This window comes from Pan paniscus, chromosome 4, assembly GCF_029289425.2.
Source record: "Pan paniscus chromosome 4, NHGRI_mPanPan1-v2.0_pri, whole genome shotgun sequence".
Lineage (NCBI taxonomy): Eukaryota > Metazoa > Chordata > Mammalia > Primates > Hominidae > Pan > Pan paniscus.
Window position 1 is genome coordinate 145,217,037 of NC_073253.2, and position 18,954 is coordinate 145,235,990.

At 44.0% G+C, this 18,954-nt stretch overlaps 2 protein-coding genes across 5 annotated transcripts in view; one reads left to right on the forward strand and one right to left on the reverse strand.

Moving 5' to 3' along the window:
• Positions 1–3,086: 3,086 nt before the first annotated feature.
• On the reverse strand, positions 3,087–12,984 carry TIGD6 (tigger transposable element derived 6). Of its 3 annotated transcripts, XM_034960777.2 has the most exons (3): positions 12,465–12,654; positions 11,919–12,307; positions 3,087–8,425 (listed from the first exon to the last, which is right to left on the reverse strand). In XM_034960777.2, the coding sequence occupies exon 3, from the start codon at positions 8,342–8,344 to the stop codon at positions 6,779–6,781; it is 1,566 nt and encodes a 521-aa protein (XP_034816668.1). In that variant the 5' UTR covers positions 8,345–8,425; positions 11,919–12,307; positions 12,465–12,654; the 3' UTR covers positions 3,087–6,778. The 3 variants fall into 3 exon arrangements, with proteins under 3 accessions (XP_034816668.1, XP_063460746.1, XP_003829081.1); XM_063604676.1 differs by having other exon boundaries at positions 11,919–12,984; XM_003829033.3 differs by lacking the exon at positions 11,919–12,307 and having other exon boundaries at positions 12,465–12,663.
• Positions 12,662–18,954, forward strand: part of HMGXB3 (HMG-box containing 3) — a 53,185-nt gene continuing 46,892 nt past the window's right edge. Inside the window, exons 1-3 of one of the 2 annotated variants that reach the window (XM_008954454.6) lie at positions 12,662–13,170; positions 16,835–16,973; positions 18,469–18,643. In XM_008954454.6, the coding sequence (XP_008952702.1) occupies positions 16,837–16,973; positions 18,469–18,643 (312 nt within the window). In that variant the 5' untranslated portion in view covers positions 12,662–13,170; positions 16,835–16,836. The remainder of the gene's footprint in view (positions 13,171–16,834; positions 16,974–18,468; positions 18,644–18,954) is intronic. The other variant, XM_034960771.3, reaches the window with a different exon arrangement.

Genomic DNA, 18,954 nt, shown 5'->3' on the forward strand with positions numbered 1-18,954 from the left:
GAATTGCTTGAACCCAGGAGGCAGGGGTTGCAGTGAGCCAAGATCAGGCCATTGCACTCCAGCCTGGACGACAGAGCGAAACTCCATCTAAAGAAAAAAAAAATCATCTGTTACATTTGGAGAGTAATTCAGTCATTGATGTTTCCCAGTCATAACAAAAGGATCTGTCCTTGGAGAAGGACATAAAGAAATCCAATTCTTTTTCCTTTATGGTCTTGAATGAGTCACTTAAACCTTTGGTGAAGAGGGGAGGAGGACTAGATTGCTTGAGGACCCTTTTTGTTTTTTGTTTGTTTGTTTTGAGACAGGGTGTTGCCCTGTCGCTCAGGCTAGAAGTGCAGTGGTGCAATCATGGCTCACTGCAGTCTTGACCTGGGCTTAATCAATCCTCCTGCTTCAGCCTCCTGAGCAGCTGGGGCTATAGGTGTGTGCCACTACACTCCGGCTAGTCTCTTCTATTTTTTGTAGAGACGGGGTTTTACCATGTTGCCCAGGTTGATCTTGAACTCCTGGGCTCAAGCATTCCTCCCGCCTTGGCCTTCCAAAATGCTGGGATTATAGGCGTGCGTGACTCCTATTCCATACAGTGCTGGGATCAGAAAGCCCAATTTTGGATCATGTTTTACTACTATCTTAACTCTGAATTTGGGCAAGTGACCTTTGAGCCACATTTTTTTTCCATCAGTAAATAGAGGCTAACACCTTCTGATGACTAAGTGAGAGAACTAGGAGTAGACTCCTGATTGGAGCACACCATTTTGTAAGGAAATAGAGCACTACTCTCACCCTATACATGCCATGAAGCCTCTCCCAGAATGTCCTCCTCTTTATGCCTCGCTCAGTTCATGAGGGTACAGGGTTAAGGACAGTTTTTAGTCCTCCTTTTGCAGTAACCCTGAGCATTCTCCTAACCTCATTCCCACCTCACAGAGTGAAGGAGTTGAATAGTCTAAGGGTCCTTCCAGTCTTACCGTAGTGTGCACTCCTGCCTGTGAGCAGCACCTAGGATCCAGAGCCCTGTGAGGTACACTCAGTCATTCTCGAGCATCTCTGTCAGCCATCTTGGAGGGCCTCACTTCCCCATCTGTCCTTTCAGGGCTTGTGTCCTTGGCCTCTTCTCTCTTCACTTAATACCACTGCTTAAGTATTTTGTTTTCAGATCCAGTTGAGGCTGATGAAAGTATGACTCAGGGAAATAGCCACATGTGCAGGTATACACGTACAGTTCTAAAAAGGTTGGCTCATGGACTCTCATATGTTGAACACCTTGCATTATAAGCCCACTCTACATAACTTCATCCACATGTATGTCCTCAATCACCTTGCTATCTGTGGCAGCCAAAAAATATTTCTAGCCTAACCATTCTAGAACGCCAAACTGTCTGTCTGTCTGTATATAAATCTCCAGGGCTGGTTGTTAACAGACAACTGCCTGGATGCCCAGAGACATCTCACATGTAACATGACCCTCAAACTTGTCTTCCTTTCCCCTGGTAACATACATTGATCATGGCACGACCCAGCCACTTAAGCAGAAACCTGAAATTTCATGAAATCTCCCTTTACAACTCCCACACTAAATCCATCTTACCTTGTAAATGCCTCTCAAATCCAACGTTTTTCCTACCCCTCAGTGTTAATTATTTCTCTTCAGTACTATACCACAGCCTAACTAGTTTATCTGCTTTTCTACAATCTAACCTCCATACTAGTTATCAATTATTTCACTTAAAAAGAAGTTGACCATTGCTACTTGTCAGGGCAAGTAGAAGGGGTCTCTAGTGTCTTTAGGATAAGTTCAAAATAAATGGTCTAACCCACAAGACTTAAAAAACTCTGCCCTTACATCTTCAGCCTTTCATTCTACCACACATCCTTTGCTTGGCATACCACCCACCAACCTTAGGTGCTCCCAAATGGGCCATTAAAAAAAAAACCCCAGGCCTTTATATATGCTGTTCTGCCAGGAGTTGCCTCCCAGCCCCATCTCCCTAACTCCCTACTTTTCCTTCCAGATACTTATCAAATGTCCCTTTTCCTTAGCAACATTTCCTACTGAATTCCTCTTCTCTCATTCAGGGGCTCCTTTAGGGTCCACCTCTATACTCCTGTATATATTTGCATATCCTCTAAAATGACATTTACCACTCATAAAGAGTAAAATATATTATTTGCATATTCTCTGAAATGACATTTACCACTCACTCCCCCACGTCCCATCTATCTCTTCTACTAAGCTGCTTGAGAGTAGGGCCATGTGCTCCATCCTTAGAGCTCCTATGACCTGCAGTGGGTTTATAAGGTTAAATAAGTTATTACTGCAAACATGGATATGTTTGTTGTGTAATTATTTCCCTAATACTGCCTCATTTCCAGAGCTTGAGTGTCTATCCACGATCAGTTACATAGCCTATGGTTTTTTGGTTTTGGGTTTTTGCCTTTTTTTGAGACAGGGTCTTGCTCTTTCACCCAGGCTGGAGTGCAGTGGCACAATCATGGCTCACTGCAGTCTCAAACTCCTAGGCTCAAGTAATTCTTCCGCCTCAGCCTTCCGAGTAGCTGGGATTACAGGCATGAGCCACCACATCTGACTAATTTCATTTTTGTAGGAACGGGGTCTTGCTATGTTGCTCAGGCTGCTCTCAAACTCCTGGGCTCAAGCATTCATCCTGCCTCAGCCACCCAAAGTGCTGGGATTATAGACATGAGCCACCATGCTCAGCCTGGCCTATGGTTATTAATAGGTTGGGAAAAGTCTCTAGAGAAGAGATGGTATGTAATGGAGGGGATTAGGTGGTCCCAGGCAGTTACTTCTAGGTAAATTGTTTGAACAAGTCCAACATCCTATGTCTCTTCCTTCTTTCCTTGTTGCCTTCCCTCTCAATCTGTACCACATCAGAGAAATTACAAGTGGCAGCTCCAAAGGTTTCTTCAGTTGACGCTGTCTCCCTATGTAGTCCACCTGTGCCCTCTGGTGGCCACAGTATGCTACCACATTCCACTTTAAAGATAAGTCTGGCTTCAGGTAGCATGAACAGCAGTTTAATAGGTCCACAACCTTGGAATTAAATTATCTGAGTCTACTGTGGTTTTGTATTATGATTTACTAAAAATATTAAATAATAAGTAAACAGTGCTTGAAATATAATAGACAATAAATCTTAACTTTACTTGCTTTTGAATCAGGGCCCCTATGAGTAATGGCACAGAAAACTCCTTGAATTATCATCTATTGATTAGGCTGGTGGCTCTCAAACACTGAACCCCAAGACCTGTCAGTGGAAAAAAGGGCTGATAAGGCAGGTCCTTGACTCTAGATGATACTCATTATGTTCCAAATAGGGATGGAATGACAATAGAGTGCATTTATAGAACACTTAGTCTCAGGTACACCTTTTTATCCTCATGACAACACAATTGAGGTAGGTGCCTAGGTATAGTATGTTGGCCTACAGAGAGGATTAGTCAACTGGAGCAGAAGTGGGGTTGCCACTCAAGTGAGGTTGGAGTGACCAAAGAGGCACGGAGAAGCCACAGAAAGCCTGACGAGGGATAATATCAACCTCTTTTAGCTTAACAAAGTACCAAAAACCCCTGATATCCAATAGAATCGAAGTGTTAGCCAGTGTAAACTGAACTAAAAAATTTTCTTTTTCGGATGATTTCCATCTTCCGATGGAAGTCCAGGATCTAAATCATGATAAATTAAGTAAATCAAGAATGTTAAATTTGTTTTTATTATTATTATTATTTTAGATGGTGTTTCACTCTGTCACCCAGGCTGGAGTGCAGTGGCAACCTCCACCTCTAGGGTTCAAGCAGTTCTCCTGCCTCACTCTCCCAAGTAGCTGGTATTACAGGTGCCCACCATCATGCCCAGCTAATTTTTGTATTTTTAGTAGAGACAGGGTTTCACCATGTTGGCCAGGCTGGTCTCTAACTCCTGACCTCAGGCAAACTGCCCGCCTCGGCTTCCCAAAGTGCTGGGATGTGTGAGCCACCACACCCGGCCAGGGATGTTAAATTTGTTTTTTTAAAAAAGCAAGTTTAAGCACATATTTACTGAACATCTACTATATGCAAAGCACTTAGACAAGCCCTTTCATACTAAAGTCCTGTGTGTACAAATGGAAGCCAACAGAAGTCCTGCAATGACTTTTTGGTGGAGGGACATGGGTTCAACTATAAATAGTATATATTCTATATACTTATCAAATTACATTATATATAATTCATTATCAAAGAACAGAGATTATAACCTGGATTGGAATATTTGAGGCAACTATATTCATGGAAAAATTTTGCAAACCCTTTTAAATGGAATAAAACCCTACCTTATCTCCAAGCCATTTCTATTAGAATCAATGCTTAATACAGCTTTAAAAATAAGGTGGCTTCAACACATTGTACATGTCTATCAATTTATACACAAATGTTTTTTGAAGTGCCTATGATGTGTCCAGCACAGTCCTAGGCACCGTTAAGATTATAAAGGTTGACTGATCCCTGCTGTTATGGAACTTACAGTCTAAAGAGCCAGAGAACATCTAGAAAACATCTAAGTATTTGAGTGGTACAGACAAGAAGTTTGGAGGAGATGAGGGGAAAACAGGTGGAGTAGTTGCTGGAGTCTCCAAGAAAGCCTGGAAGAAAGAGGATTCCAGTTAGTTCCTGAATGTGTAGGGCCTAGCTTAGAAAACAGGATGAGGCATTTGGGCAAGGCACACAGGCAGAAGTCGGTATGCAGTAAAAGAAAACAATGGCCTCTTTGGGGAGCATTATGTACACAGAATTGTATCGAGCTAACAAGTTGGAAATGCAGGTTGTAGTCAACTATAGAGGATACTAAAACTCAGCTGAATAGTTTTTTTTGTAGGCATTTGAAAGCCACTACAGACACTTGGGCAGGGGAAATGGTGTGATGCCAATAGATCAAACAATATGTGCAGAATGGACTGCAGGAGAAAGGTGAGGGAAGGAATTAGATACTGTGGCAGTAATCCTGACACAAGAGGATGATGACAGCAATTAAGGAGCTGACAAAGAAATACAACCACAGGACTTAGCCAGAAGAGTTTGCCTCTCCCACATGTTAAGAATTTAAAATATGTACAGTACTTTTAATTCAAATGATATTAGTTTATTAAAAGAAAAAATATCCAAAATAAGCTATAAAATAAGCAATTTAAACATCTGCTTTTTTCAGTGATTGTTTTGTTAATGTGGAAGCAACATTTTCTATGATTAATCTGCTGTTATCTGTTTTGACTGAGCTACTACAGAAAGAAAAATCACTGAATTGCTATGGGTTTCTGAAATATCCAAAAAATTAACCTGAAGCAGGGGGAAAAATGACATCACACCATTAGCAGGTATTGTGTGAAACTTCTAAAAATGAAACTGACATTTATCTGACTTATTAGGAATAAATACTCTCTAATGAACTCTCTAATGATCCTCTCACCCTTTCTGGAAAGTGAGAGGCACGCTGGGCTGTACGTTCTCCCCCATGATTCTGATTAACAGGATGCTCTATTATTATAACCTCCCTCCCTGGTTGTATCCATGTCTTATTAAATTTTTTTTTTTTTAGAGATGAGGGTCTCGCTGTGTTGGCCAGTCTGGTCTCAAACTCCTTGCCTCAAGTGATCTTCCCAATGTGCTGGGATTACAGGCATGAGCCACCATGCCCAGCCTATGTCTTAAATGCACTGTATTTCCTTGTACTCCAGATCCCTATTAGTGAAATGCCTATTAAAACATTTCGTAAGGCCAGCATGGCAGTGTGCATTCAGTAGTCCCATCTATTTGGGGGGATGGCTTGAGGCCAGGAGTTAGAGAGAGTAGTGTGTTATAATCATGCCTGTGAATAACCACTGCATTCCAGCCTAGGCAATATAACAAGACCCCATCTTTAAAAACAAACAAACAAACAAACAAACAAATGAACAAACAGAAGTCTTGTAGTGCTTCCAGCAAATCAGCAGAAAGGAAAAAAGAGCTCTAGAGTAAGAACAGTTGATTCTTTTTTTAACAATTAGTGATGGGGGAGTATTCAGATGGCCAGCTAAAGAGAGAAGTTCTAGAACTCAGCTAGACCAGTATATTGCTTTATTTAAATTGGCTCAATATCCTATTTAAAGCTAGACCAGTGGTTTTCAAAGCATGGACTGCATCAGCTGAGAATGTGTTAGAAATGCAAATTTTTGGGTCCCACCTGAGGTCTACTGTATCAAACTCTGGGGGTGGGCCTAGCAGCCTTGGGTTTTAACAAGCCTTCCAAGTGATTCTGATGTGAGCTAAATTTGGAAGCCCCTGAGATACACTTACTGGAAAGAAGCTGGACCCAGGCCCACAGTGTACTTGATGTTCCTGTGGTTGGTTCAGTTTTCAAATTTGTCTGCACATTGGAATCACCTGGAGAGCTTCAAAACTACCAATGCCTGTGACCCATCACCAAAGATTGTGATTTAATAGGCCTGGGATATGGCCTGAGCTTTGGAATTTTTAAAGGATTCTCAAGTGATCCTAATTTGCAGACAAGTTTGGAAACCCTTGGATGAATCAAAATACATCTTGAATCAAGGACCAGAGACAGCCAAAAACAAAAGAAAAGAAAACACACATATTAGTCAAATTCCATTCAAAGAAGTTTCCTGGCTATTTCAGAGTACTGGAATGTTGTCATAATAACATTGCTTTACTTAAATTGGCTCAACAACCTATCTAAAGAAATCTTTATTCTTGTAAACTACATTTTCTGAAATAAATTCCTGCATTATTTTGTTTGGAGGAAATCTGTAATTTTGGAATCAATAAGGGTTTGTGTCACTCTTTTCATTAAATATTCATCTATGCCATTTAATTGTCCAAAAATGGCATCAGGAATGTCTACACAAGTGGAAAGGAACTGTCTAAGTTTCTGTACACTTGATATGGCTTCTATGATGGTGACTTTTGGTTGCTCTGGTAAAGATACCTCCCCTTCATCTTCACTTCCTGCTTCACTGGTATTTTCGCCAGCCACCATGTCCTGGATGATGTCTGTGTCCTGAGAGATAATGAGATCATCATCTGCAGTAACAAAGTCCTGGAAATTTACTTCATTTGGGACACAGGTGGCAATAGCCACTGTGTGCCACAACTTTTCAATGGCAATGTCTGGTTCACTGGCTGCTGATTCTGTGTCACATTCTGCAAATTCCATAGGGATGATGCCTGCCTTCTGCCAACATTTCACCACTGTGGATGGCTTGACTGACCACCACGCTGCAGCAATCATGTCGATGGCCTGCTTGATGTCCACCTCTTCTTGATCCTCACTGCTGTTGAGCTTGAGGAGGATCTGTTTTAGAAGGTGGCTCCGGTACAGTACTTTCATGGTGTGAATTATGCCAAGATTCAGTGGCTGCAGGACAGCAGTACAGTTGGAGGGCAGATACCCAACCTGAATCCTTTCCAAGTGTGGAAGCATGTTATGAGCAGAGCAGTTGTCTATGAGCAAGAGGATCCGGCGTTCCGCCCTCTTCATCCTGGCATCCACTTGCATCAGCCACTCATTAAACAGATCCCTTGTCATCCAAGCCCACTGGTTGGCTCGGTAATCACAAGGGAGGGAATGAATGTTCTTGAGGCAGTGTGGGCTGGCTGACCTACCAACAATCAATGGTCTCATTTTTTCAGTCCCCGAGGCATTGCAACAAAAGAGTGCTGTCAACCGCTGCTTTGCTTTCTTGCCCCCTCTACAGTGGTCTCCTTTAGCAGCAAGTGTGTGCTGGGGAAGCAACTGGAAAAACACTCCTGTCTCATCAGCATTAAAGATATCATCTGGGCTGTAGTCAGCAATCAGTTTTATAATTTCCCCTGCATGCCACTCGTTAATCTTATCTATTCCTAGACCATTCATTAACCTGTCACTATCTTCTCTACAGACTGCTTTCAAAGCAATTCCGTGGCGATCTCTAAATCTGTTCAGCCAGCCCACACTTGCTTGAAAATTGTCATAGCCAAGCATGTTGGCCAAGTTTAGTGCTTTTTTCCGAATGACAGAACCAGTCACAAGAATGTTTTTGGCATGGATTTCTTGAAGCCAAGCAAAAACAGCCTTATCAATGTCATCATAAAGAGCGCTCCTCATCCTTTTCCGCTGGGGTCCCACGGATGCCTCCCGCACCTTTTCTTCAAATTTGGTGCGATCCTTTAAGAATGTAGATAAAGTAGAGGGAGTGATACCAAATTCTTTTGCCACATCACCTTTCCTCTTGCCTGAGTCTACAGCTCCCACAACTTTCATTTTCTCCTCCAGAGAGAACTGCCGACGCTTCTTGTTCCCCTTGTTTGCCATTTCCAGGGAATGAGGGCTGGCCACAACTAACAGGACTATCTGGTTCCTCCTCGTGGCTTGCTTTGCCCCAAGTGTGGAAAACTGAGAAGACAAAAAGGAGTACCTATCAGGAAACAATGGATTTCCCCTAAAAGATGGTTCAGGATTTTTACAAATTGTATTAGGAAAGGACAATTTACGGTCAAAGTAAAGAGAAGATAGGATTCATGCTACTGACTTTCTGTAGAGGCTACTTGTAAAGACTCATAGAATGTTTGAAACAGAAGTGATCTTATCTAGTTTACTTAAACATTCTGAACCTCCATAAAAATGGGAATAACAATGTTTGCTCTGCCTACCATGAGAACAGATTGAAATAACAGGCAGTGAAAGAGCTTTGCAAATAGCATTGCACTGTATACATTCCGAGTTATTATCCAGCTTCTTTCATGGACACAGAAACTGGGGCCCTGGGAAGGGGCCTACCCGGGTTCATGCAGCTTAGATTTCTTAACTCAGATTACTATTTCTGCCAGGCCATGGTCCTGCTTGAAATTCCACCAAAATGAGATCTTCAAAGCTCTACCACCATCTGGCCTGGAAAGATTTTTACTGTGGGAAGATGTTTCTGGTAGCCATACATTCATTTTATATTTACAGGTGCCAAGCTTTAAGGGTAGAGTAATGAACAAAAGAGTCAAGGTCCCTGTTCTTATGAAATATAAAATGTGGTGGGAAAGATAAAAAGTAAACAGATAATTACAGAGGGTGATATGTGCTATAAAGGAAATAAAGACTATGACAAGGAATAAAAGAGGAAGATCTACTTATTATACAAAGGGTGGTCAGGGATGTCCTCACTAAGATGGCACTGAAGCTGAGATCTCCAAGAATATGGGGAAAGGGCTGTCCAGCAAAAGACATAGCATCAGCAAAACCTCAAAAGCAAAAATAGGCCAGGCGCTGTGGCTCATGACTGTAATCCCAGCACTTTGGGAGGCCAAGGCGGCCAGACCAGCCTGGCCAACATGGCGAAACTCCGATTCTACTAAAAATACAAAAATTAGCTGGGCTTGGTGGCGGGTGCCTGTAATCCCAGCTACTTGGGATGCTAAGGCAGGAGAATCACTTGAACCCAGGAGGCGGAGGTTGCAGTGAGCTGAGATCGTACATTTGCATTCTAGCCTGGGCAACAAGAGCAAGATTCTGTCTCAAAAACAACAACAACAACAACAACAACAAAACAAAACAAAAAAAAAACACACACACCAAAAATAGCTTGAGGTATTCAGGGAACTGAAATATTTGCATGAATCCAAGTATATGACAAAGGTGGGTGGCCAGACCATTCAAAGATGCCATGGTAGGCTGGATGGGGTGGCTTACGCCTTAATCCCAGCACTTTGGGAGGCCGACGCGGGTGGATCACGAGGTCAGGATATCGAGACCATCCTGGCCAACATGGTGAAACCCTGTCTCTACTAAAAATACAAAAAAAATTAGCCGGGCGTGGTGGCGGGCGCCTGTAGTCCCAGCTACTCGGGAGGCTGAGGCAGGAGAATGGTGTGAACCCGGGAGGCGGAGCTTGCAGTGAGCTGAGATCGCGCCACTGCACTCCAGTCTGAGTGACAGAGCAAGACTCTGTCTCAAAAAAAAAAAAAAAAATTAACTGGGTGTGTTGGCGCATGCCTGTAATCCCAGCTACTCGGGAGGCAGAGGCACAAGAATCGCTTGAACCCAGGAGGCGGAGGTTGCAGTGGGCCAAGATCACACCACTGCACTCCAGCCTGGAGACAGAGCGAGCCTCCATCTCAAACAAACAAACAAAAAAAGATGCCATGGTAAAGAATTGGTATTTTGAGTGCAACAGAAATCCACGGATGTTTTCAGGCATTTTAAAAGGATCACTTTGGCTGTTTTGTGGAAAATGGATCAAAGAGGCAAAGAGACCAATTAGGTGACAGATTATGGCAGAAGTGATGGGCAGGTTGTAGTACAGTCCCTCTCTGGGCCTATTTTCTTTTTTTCCTTTTTTTTAAAATATATATTTTTGAAAAGTCCCATGGTTGCAAACCACAAGCCCAGATGATGCCTAAGGTCCTTCCAGATTTAAGTCTTGGACCCTAGATAGGTGCTTCAAACTCAAATGCCTTTAGGGGCCAGGATGGTGGCGTAAGTGAGTGAAACAGGGATTGAAGTATTTGGAGAATGGTGTGGTGTATCCTGTCTAGAAGTACTCAGAATTTAAAACAAACAGTCCCCCTGCCCCACGCTGGTCCAACAAAACATGATCCAGCAGTAGCAGTTTTGGGTAATTGCCTTCGTAGGCATTTTATCATGAGAATCCTCAAAGGACAAGAGAACCTGCTGTGACTTTATGCTATGACTGTCCCTTCTCAAGGGTAGATTTTTACTATCACCTCTATACATGTATCCATCCATTCATGACATGTACTATGTATAAAGCAGTATGCTTGATGCCAGCCATACAGAGATGAATGGAGCATAGTGCCCACCTTTGAGGAGCCTACCAGGGAAGACAAACACTAGAGCATGTGAAAACTAAATCAGAGGTTACGGAGTACTACTGGAACATAAAAGTGCAGATAATCAACTGGAATGGAGCATGGATGGGCAGTGCACTTCAAAGAGGGAATAATATGGTGGGCCTTAAAGAATAAACAAATAGGAACTCATGAGATGAAAGGAAATATTTAACATGAAAGGCAATGAAATACTATATAGGAAATAGAATGTCCTGGTCAGGAACAAAAAATTCTTTGGAGAAGAAAGCAAGGACCAAATCACAGGAAGTCCTAGTTAGGTTTCTAGCTTGCTTTGGGGGCATTAAGAGGCTTTTGACGGTTTTTTGGTTTTGTTTTTCTGGAATGACATGATCAGATTTACAATACAGTCTTTTGGTTGCAGGGTAGAGAACCTAATGAGTAAAGTTGATTTTCCTAAGAGATGGCCTTAAATCTGAAGATAAAAGCAGGCTAAACAGTTTGGATGTTAATTTGAGTGCAATAGGAAGCTACTGAAGGATTTTAAGGAAGGAGAGATGACTGCTGTGTAAAGAATGGAAGGGTATCAGAGAAAAAAGCAGGAGTCCACATGAGATAATGGTGGCTTGGATTAGAGTAGTAATAGAGAGATGGTGAGTAGTAGTCAGTCTGGGGCTGTTTTTGCAAGCCCTGTGCTGGACCGGATGTGAGGTGAAGGAGGAGTCAAGGATAACGCCCAGGTTTCTGGTTTGAGCACTGAGGAATCCAGCGGATGATGGTGCCATTTACTGAGGTGGGAGGATCTACTGCGTAAACCTCATTTGTTAAGCACTTTACATGCTTAATATTGCTTACTTGTGGCAGGGCTGGGATTCAAACCCAGGAGGCTCACAACAAAGCTAGCACTCCAAACACTACAGAGTGCTAGATAGCTGGTTCTGGGAACTACTAATATTGAGAGGAGACATAGAAAGAGAATGAAGCAAGAGCCAAATCAGACAAGTCTTGGTCAAGCTAAGACGTCTGAATTTTATTTTAAGTGAATGAGACACTGGAGGGTTTTAAGCAGGGAGTGACTTGATCAGACTTACAGTGCAAAATGATCAATCTGACTGCTTCGTGGAGAATAGATTGTAGAGGGGATGTGGGGAGAACTACATCAGTCCAGGCAGGAGATGATGGTGGCTAGAAGGTTGGTGATGGCGGTAGATGCAGAGAAGTAGGCAGACTGGAATACAGTGAGGGTTGTGCGGGAACTTGTACAAATGTGGACAACTTGTGACACTGGAGAGAAAGGACAATCCAATCCAATCCCTATTTGATTTACGGAGGCTCTCCATACGGTCATTCAGCTCAGCTTGAGTCACTCCAGGAACTCACTACCATCACTATTCGTGGGCCAGTGGGAGAGACGGATTGAGGGCAGATCACTGGAGTGATGAAGGCGCTACTTGATGCGGCACTACGTATGAACCCGATCCTGAATGAGAGGGAAAGACTGAGACAGGCTGAGGTCAGGCCTTGAACGTCGTGCTGAGGAGGGGGTGGTATTGTAGGCTTCCCAGCGCCCGACGTGTCTCTGAAAGGTGAGGCGGGGCCTAGATCCCTCACGCTCAGCACAGCCCCGCCCCCGTTACCTGAACGCCCCACAGCAGTGCCCGGGGTCTGAGCGGCCGGGGCGTCCCACCGCCGGCAGCTACAGCTTCCTCCTCCGCCCGGGACCTCTGGCCGGAAGCAGTCCGTTCGCCTTACTAGACCCCCTCCAAGCCTTTGAGCAGTCCGTGTGGGTCCGCCCCCAAGCTAGGGCTGGGCTGTTGCGCTTGCGCCAGGGGTCGCATGCAGTCACGCGCCGCCGACCGCTTCCGGTGCGCCGCGAGGGCCGCCGGGACGGGTCTCCCTGGCGATCCGTGGTGTGCCGCTGCTGCCGGTGCAGCCGCCAAACCGGTGCCTCGGTGACGACCGTGTCCCTGCCGTCTTCCTCGAGCTCCCCGGGGCTTGACCCCCGGGGCCCTCGGCAGGCATCGGTGAGGAGCCTGCGGAGCGAACCTGTGCTCCTATTCTTGCCCTTCAGGACCCCATATCGCGACTCCGAGGAGGGGAAGCGAGTGGGGCTGTCGCGACTCCGCGCCGTGTGTCGCCGGGCGGGGCCGCGGGGCCGGGGCTCCTTCAGCCCCCGGGATGCGCGCGCGAGCCCTCGCCTCCACTTCCTTGTTGCTGCTGTCACGACTGGAGCCGCCTCTCGCCGACAGCGGGGAGCGCGAGTGCGCCAGCCATCCCCCTCGTCGAGCCGCCGGGCCAAGCGCCTCCGGGAATGTGAGCGGCGCAGCTTGCACGCTCCTCCGGGTAAGTCCCGCCTTCGAGGGCCGCGCCGAGCCGCTGGGCGACCTCGAGTTGGATGCTGCGGCTCTCTGAGCCTCTACTGAGTCTTCCACAAAGTAGGGCCACTGAGCCTTAGTGTCCTCCTTCCGCAATCCGTATGGGACATTCGGATGTCCCAGACGTCTTAGCTTGACCAAGACTTTTGTCTGGTTTGGCTCTTGCTTCATTCATGACCCAGAATGAGGGAAAGGAGCTAGCCCAGAGTCAAACTGTGGCCCATGGCTGAGCCCTCAAAGGCCATCTCGTGAGATTCCAAGGAGGATCTGATGGGACAGAGAAAGTGTCTCGCATATTTCAGGTATTGACCTTAACTCTGTTTTACAGATGAAATAACGGAGACTTAGGGTAAGTGGATTGCTTAAGGTCAGAGGTCCCCGTGCTGGTGCGACTGGTGTAGCCTGTACTAGAACCCGGATTTTCTGTCCTCTAGAGCCCTTCGTTTTTAACCTTAAATTGTCCTGCCTCGAGTCTGATAACAAACTTGTACTCAGGCTTAGAACAGGGTAATAAAGCAAACAAAACCGTAGGGTGTTGTCTTCCTGCCCTCAGCCCAAGGTGGCTGTAATGACTGTTTCCTAACCCGTTTTGCGCAGGGTGCTTAGTACCCTATATGCCATTCATTACAGATGCTCTCCTGCAGTTACTGCCCTTCTCCACAAGGCTTTCAGCCGCCCAGAAGTCAATTCAGGGCAAAAAAGCGCAGTCCCCACGTAGCCTTGATTTGAACTACTGCTTCCCTTATCCTTTACTGGCCTATTGCTTACCCAGCCAAGTTGTAGACTGTGTTCTCTTCCTGGGTTGCACTATGGCAGTTAGAATGTAGGTTTTTGTTTTGTTTTTCTTTGTTAGTTTAGTTTTTGTTTTTAATAGGAAGAGGAATCATTTAGAGATGACAGAGAACTAGGAAGAACCTAAGGAATAATGTGTGCTTTACCTGGGGTATATCCTGAAAATTATAGGTGAAATACAGTGTGTCTGCAATTTCTAGGAGAGGTTTTTTGTTGTTGTAGTTGTTTGTTTGTTTTTTTAAGCTTTCGCAACATTGTCAAAAGAATTCTTGCCTCCAAAATACTAGGAGCCACTGGGTTCATCCTTTTCTCACAGTAGAAACAGTTGAAATTTAGGATGTGGAATAGACTTCTCTGAGATCATAAGGTTAGAGTTTAGGTCTCTTGACTCCACATGCAGTGCTCATTATACCGTATTTGTGGAGTGAGGTCTAAATGAGAGGTGTGTGGGCTTTGTACTGCACGTATCAGTCCCATATTTACCACCACAACTGCCTCTTCCCAGAATTCTAAATTTCCTCCTGACAGATTTTCAGGGGCAACTATGTTATTTCCTTCTTGTAAAATTCAAGTGGTTTCTGTGAGCCTTTCTCCCTCCAAGGATTGAGACTTGTGGTAAAAGTCCAATTTAGAACTTGGCTACAAAAAAAACCTAACTCTTCTTGAACTGGTTATTAAGTTTTTTATGCCTCTTTTCCTAGACATAAAAGCTGTTAGTAGATTCTCTGTTTTTTAGCCCAGCACCAGAGAGCTGATGTTGGTTGGTCAGATGACTGTTTAGATCTGTGCTGTCTCTAGCTCCTAGCATATGTTGCTATTTCAGTTAATTACAATTGGCCAGGTGTGGTGGTGGCTCATGCCTGTAATCCCAGCACTTTGGGAGGCCAAGGCAGGAGGATTGCTTGAGCCTAGGAGTTTGAGACCAGCTTGGATAATATAATGAGATCTCATCTCTACAAACAATTTAAAAATTTGCCAGACGTGGTGGTGCACATGTGTAGTCCCAGCTACTTGGGAGGCCAAGGTGGGAAGATCACTTGAGCCTGGGAGGTGGAGACTGCAGTGAGACAGGATCTCATCACTGCACTCCAGCCCAGGGGACAGAGTGAGACCTTGTCTTAAAAATAAATAAATTTAAAAATAAAACTAATTCAATTCTTCAGTCACACTAGCCATATTTCAAGTGCTCGATAGCCATATGTGGCTGGTGGCTACTATATTTGACAGCACAGATGTAGAACATTTCCATCATCAGAGTTTATTGAACAGTGCTGGTTTGGAGGGTTGCCAGTAGAGATGGATAGCAGTGTAGCATAATGAAAGAAGGCCCAGGGAGTTGGATTTTTGAGTTAAAAATCTATCTCTCAAGTCCCTGCTTGGGCTTGGTGGCCTTGGGAAGGTTGTTAAGCATCTCAGACACAGATAATAGTCTTTAACAGAGGCTAGATGTGGTGGCTCACGCTTGTAATTACAGCACTTTGGGAGGCTGAGGTAAGAGGATCGCTTGAGCCCAGGAGTTCAAGACCAGCCTGGACAACATAGCGAGATTTCATCTCTATTATTATTTTTTAAATTATATAAAATAAAAAAAAAAACTTAATGAACTCTTCCATTTTTTTTTTCTGCCAATTACCTGACTTTAGGATTGAACCCAGCTGGGCACAGTGTAATCCCACTCATGCCTGTAATACCAACAGTTTGAGAGGCCAAGGTGGGCAGATCGCCTGAGTCCAGGATTTTGAGACCAGCCTGGCCAACATGGCAAAACCCCATCTCTCCAAAAAATTAGCCAGGTGTGATGACATCACCTGTAGTCCCAGCTACTCAGGAGGCTGAGGTGGAAGGATTGCTTGAGCCCAGGAGGTCAAGACTGTAGTGAGCCCAGAGTGTGCCACTGTACTCTAGTGACAGAGTGAGACCCTGTCTCAAAAAACAAAAACAAAAAACCCAAAAACAAACCCTTTTCATTTGCATAGCACTTGACTATTTTCTTTTTTTTTTTTTAATTAAAAAAGATTTTTATTTTTTTAATAGAGATGGGGTCTCACTATGTTGACCAAGCTGGCTGGCCTCAAACTCCTGGCCTCAAGCAACCCTCCCATCTCAGCCTCCCAAAGTGCTGAGATTATAGGCGTGAGTCACTGCGCCCATCCAATTATTTTTAAATAGAGTTGTGTCTATTGTATCCTTTGAGTCTTATCACTATAAATCTGTGGGAAGGTAGTTGAGACATGTCTTTTTTTATACATGAGAGAAAGAAAGCTGAACAAAAAGCAGCTAAAAGACCTGCCCAAAATTGCACAAGCTGGCAAAGTATAAAGAAATCTTTTACATACAGGCCCTTACTACATGTTTGAGTGAATCAATGAAGGCATTTGCTTAAGTTGATGAAACATAGGAGGAATGGGCCAGAACTTCTGATTCCTGGCCAAGCATTTTTTTTAACCTGTTTCCATATAGAATTGTTGTAATTTGGGGCTAATAAATTTTTGCGTTAAAGGGGTGGGTGGGTACTGTATCCCATGAATGTAAGTGAATATAAGTGAAAAGTATTTCTAAGGCAGTGGTCACAAACTTGCCCGGTCTGAGGAATCACCTGAGGCATTTGTTAAGCATGTGGATTTCCATACCCTCGGGAGATTCTGCTCCAGGAGGGCTGAAGTGGAGCTCTGGAATCTGTATGTTAAACAACCAAGCCAGGTGCTTCTTAGGATATATTGGGTTTGGGAAATGTCTAAGCCTTAAGGCACTGGCAGAGGTAAGGGGTTATTTGATCAGGAAGCTGCTGCCCCTCTTAGGGTAGATTCTGGAAACTTTATTTTGACTTTCCTTTCCTTTAGCCATGGACGCATCATATGATGGTACTGAGGTAACTGTCGTGATGGAGGAAATTGAGGAAGCCTATTGTTACACCTCTCCTGGGCCACCCAAGAAGAAGAAAAAGTATAAAATACATGGAGAAAAGACAAAGAAACCCAGGTTAGCCAACACATTTTGGTTGCTGCTAGCATTTATAAACAGAAGTTGCTTGGAGAGCTGCATTGAGGAAAACTTTTAAGACTCTTTGAAAAAGAGTGTTATTATTGAAGTCCTGTGTCGAGGGATGGGGAGTGGGAAGTGGAGGGATTTCTGCCAGCATTGCCATTACTGGCCAGACTTTGCTTTTGTTTTCAAGTTGTCACAGGAAATTGTACCATACCGATGGTAGAAGCTAGGTACAAAAGAGCTACATTATTTATTATTATGCCATTGTTGTTATTTAAACATTTAAAACAAAGCATTAATAAAATTACAAAATTAGAAATAAGGCTGGGCGTGATGGCTCATGCCTGTAATCCCAGCACTTTGGAAGGCTGAGACGGGTGGATCACCTGAGGTCAGGAGTTCGAGACCAGCCTGACCAACGTGGAGAAACCCCGTCTCTACTAAAAATACAAAATTAGCCGGGCGTGGTGGCGCACACCTGTAATCCCAGCTGCTTGGGAGGCTGAGGCAGGAGAATCACTTGAATCTGGGAAGCGGAGGTTGCGGTGAGCTAAGATTGTGCCATTGCACTACAGCTTGGCCAACAAGAACGAAACTCCTCTCAAAAAAAAAAAAAAAAAAAAGAAAAGAAAAAAAAACCACACAAAAAGAAATAATACCAATTATATCTGTACAGAATATCCAAATTGTAGCTCTTAATTTCGCTCTTGACTGTGAATACCTCAAACTTGCTGAAACTACCAGCATTGGTCATTTTGATTGGTCTGCTTGCTTCCCTCTCTCATCCTTGGGGAGGTGCCATCGACCAGGTTGGTGACCAAAGGCTGCGTAGAGGAGTACGGAGTGTGAGTGATAACCAGCCCCTTGAGGAAGCTTTCCCTGAGAGTGGAATGACAGGACAGGACACCTGTATCTATCTTTGCTTCTGTTGGGTTTAAAATCATTCCTGCACAAAAAGCGATCTTTAGGAAAGCCGGTCAAATGAGCCTTTGCTTCCAGGTTTCTGAAGGGGAAACAGCCACTTGCTATCTTTACCATTCATTTTCCCCTCCTCCCTTGGAGCCCCTTATCTTCCTGGGTAGTTACTCCTGACTGTAATATAGTGGCTCTAATGTAGTAACTTTAATATGGTAGCTTATATAAGAATTTCTCCTATACCATGAGTTTTTATATTACAAATTGAATGTAATATAATTTGTGTTGTACTGACAGCTATCAGTTATAATCAGGAATAAGATTATAACTTATTATAACACCATTTGAGGATGTTATTTAAATGTTTGTTTGCTTGACTTTCAGTCCCTATTTAGATAAATGCTTAGAAATGAGAAGCTAGGTTTTATCAACCTCTTGACTACCCATATCTTAGCATAGTAGTACTTACTGGTTGAATGAAGTCCTGGGTCGAGGGATGGGGAGTGGGAAGTGGAGGGATTTCTGCCAGCATTGCCATTACTGGGAAAGCCTGAAGAAGTCATTGCTTCCTCAGGTCTGCTTACCTTCTGTACTATTACGACATCTACCTGAAAGTGCAGCAGGAGCTCCCCCACCTCCCTCAGTCTGAGATCAATAAGAAGATTAGTGAGAGTTGGAGGCTTCTCAGCGTGGCCGAGAGGAGTTACTACTTGGAGAAAGCCAAACTAGAGAAGGAAGGTTTGGATCCTGTAAGTAATTTTTTTTTCCAGCTATTTTTTCCACTGGTTTAGTGATGAAGGCCTTGGGGAAACCAAGCCCCTTGTTCTGTTTCCTTTTCTTTTTTTGGGAAAACTTTCATCGTTTTATCCTTCTTGACTCTGAGCTTGCTTGTTTCCATTTTGATAATGCCCTGCACTCTCTTGTCCTCTTCGGTTGCAGCAATACGTGGAGCTGACATTTTTTTGTGTTTTCTGCAGTGAGCCTTAGGTTCCTTTTCTAAGTTTTAGTGTAACTTGGAGCCCCTCGTAGTTACTATAAATAGTAGCTTTAATGTAGTAAA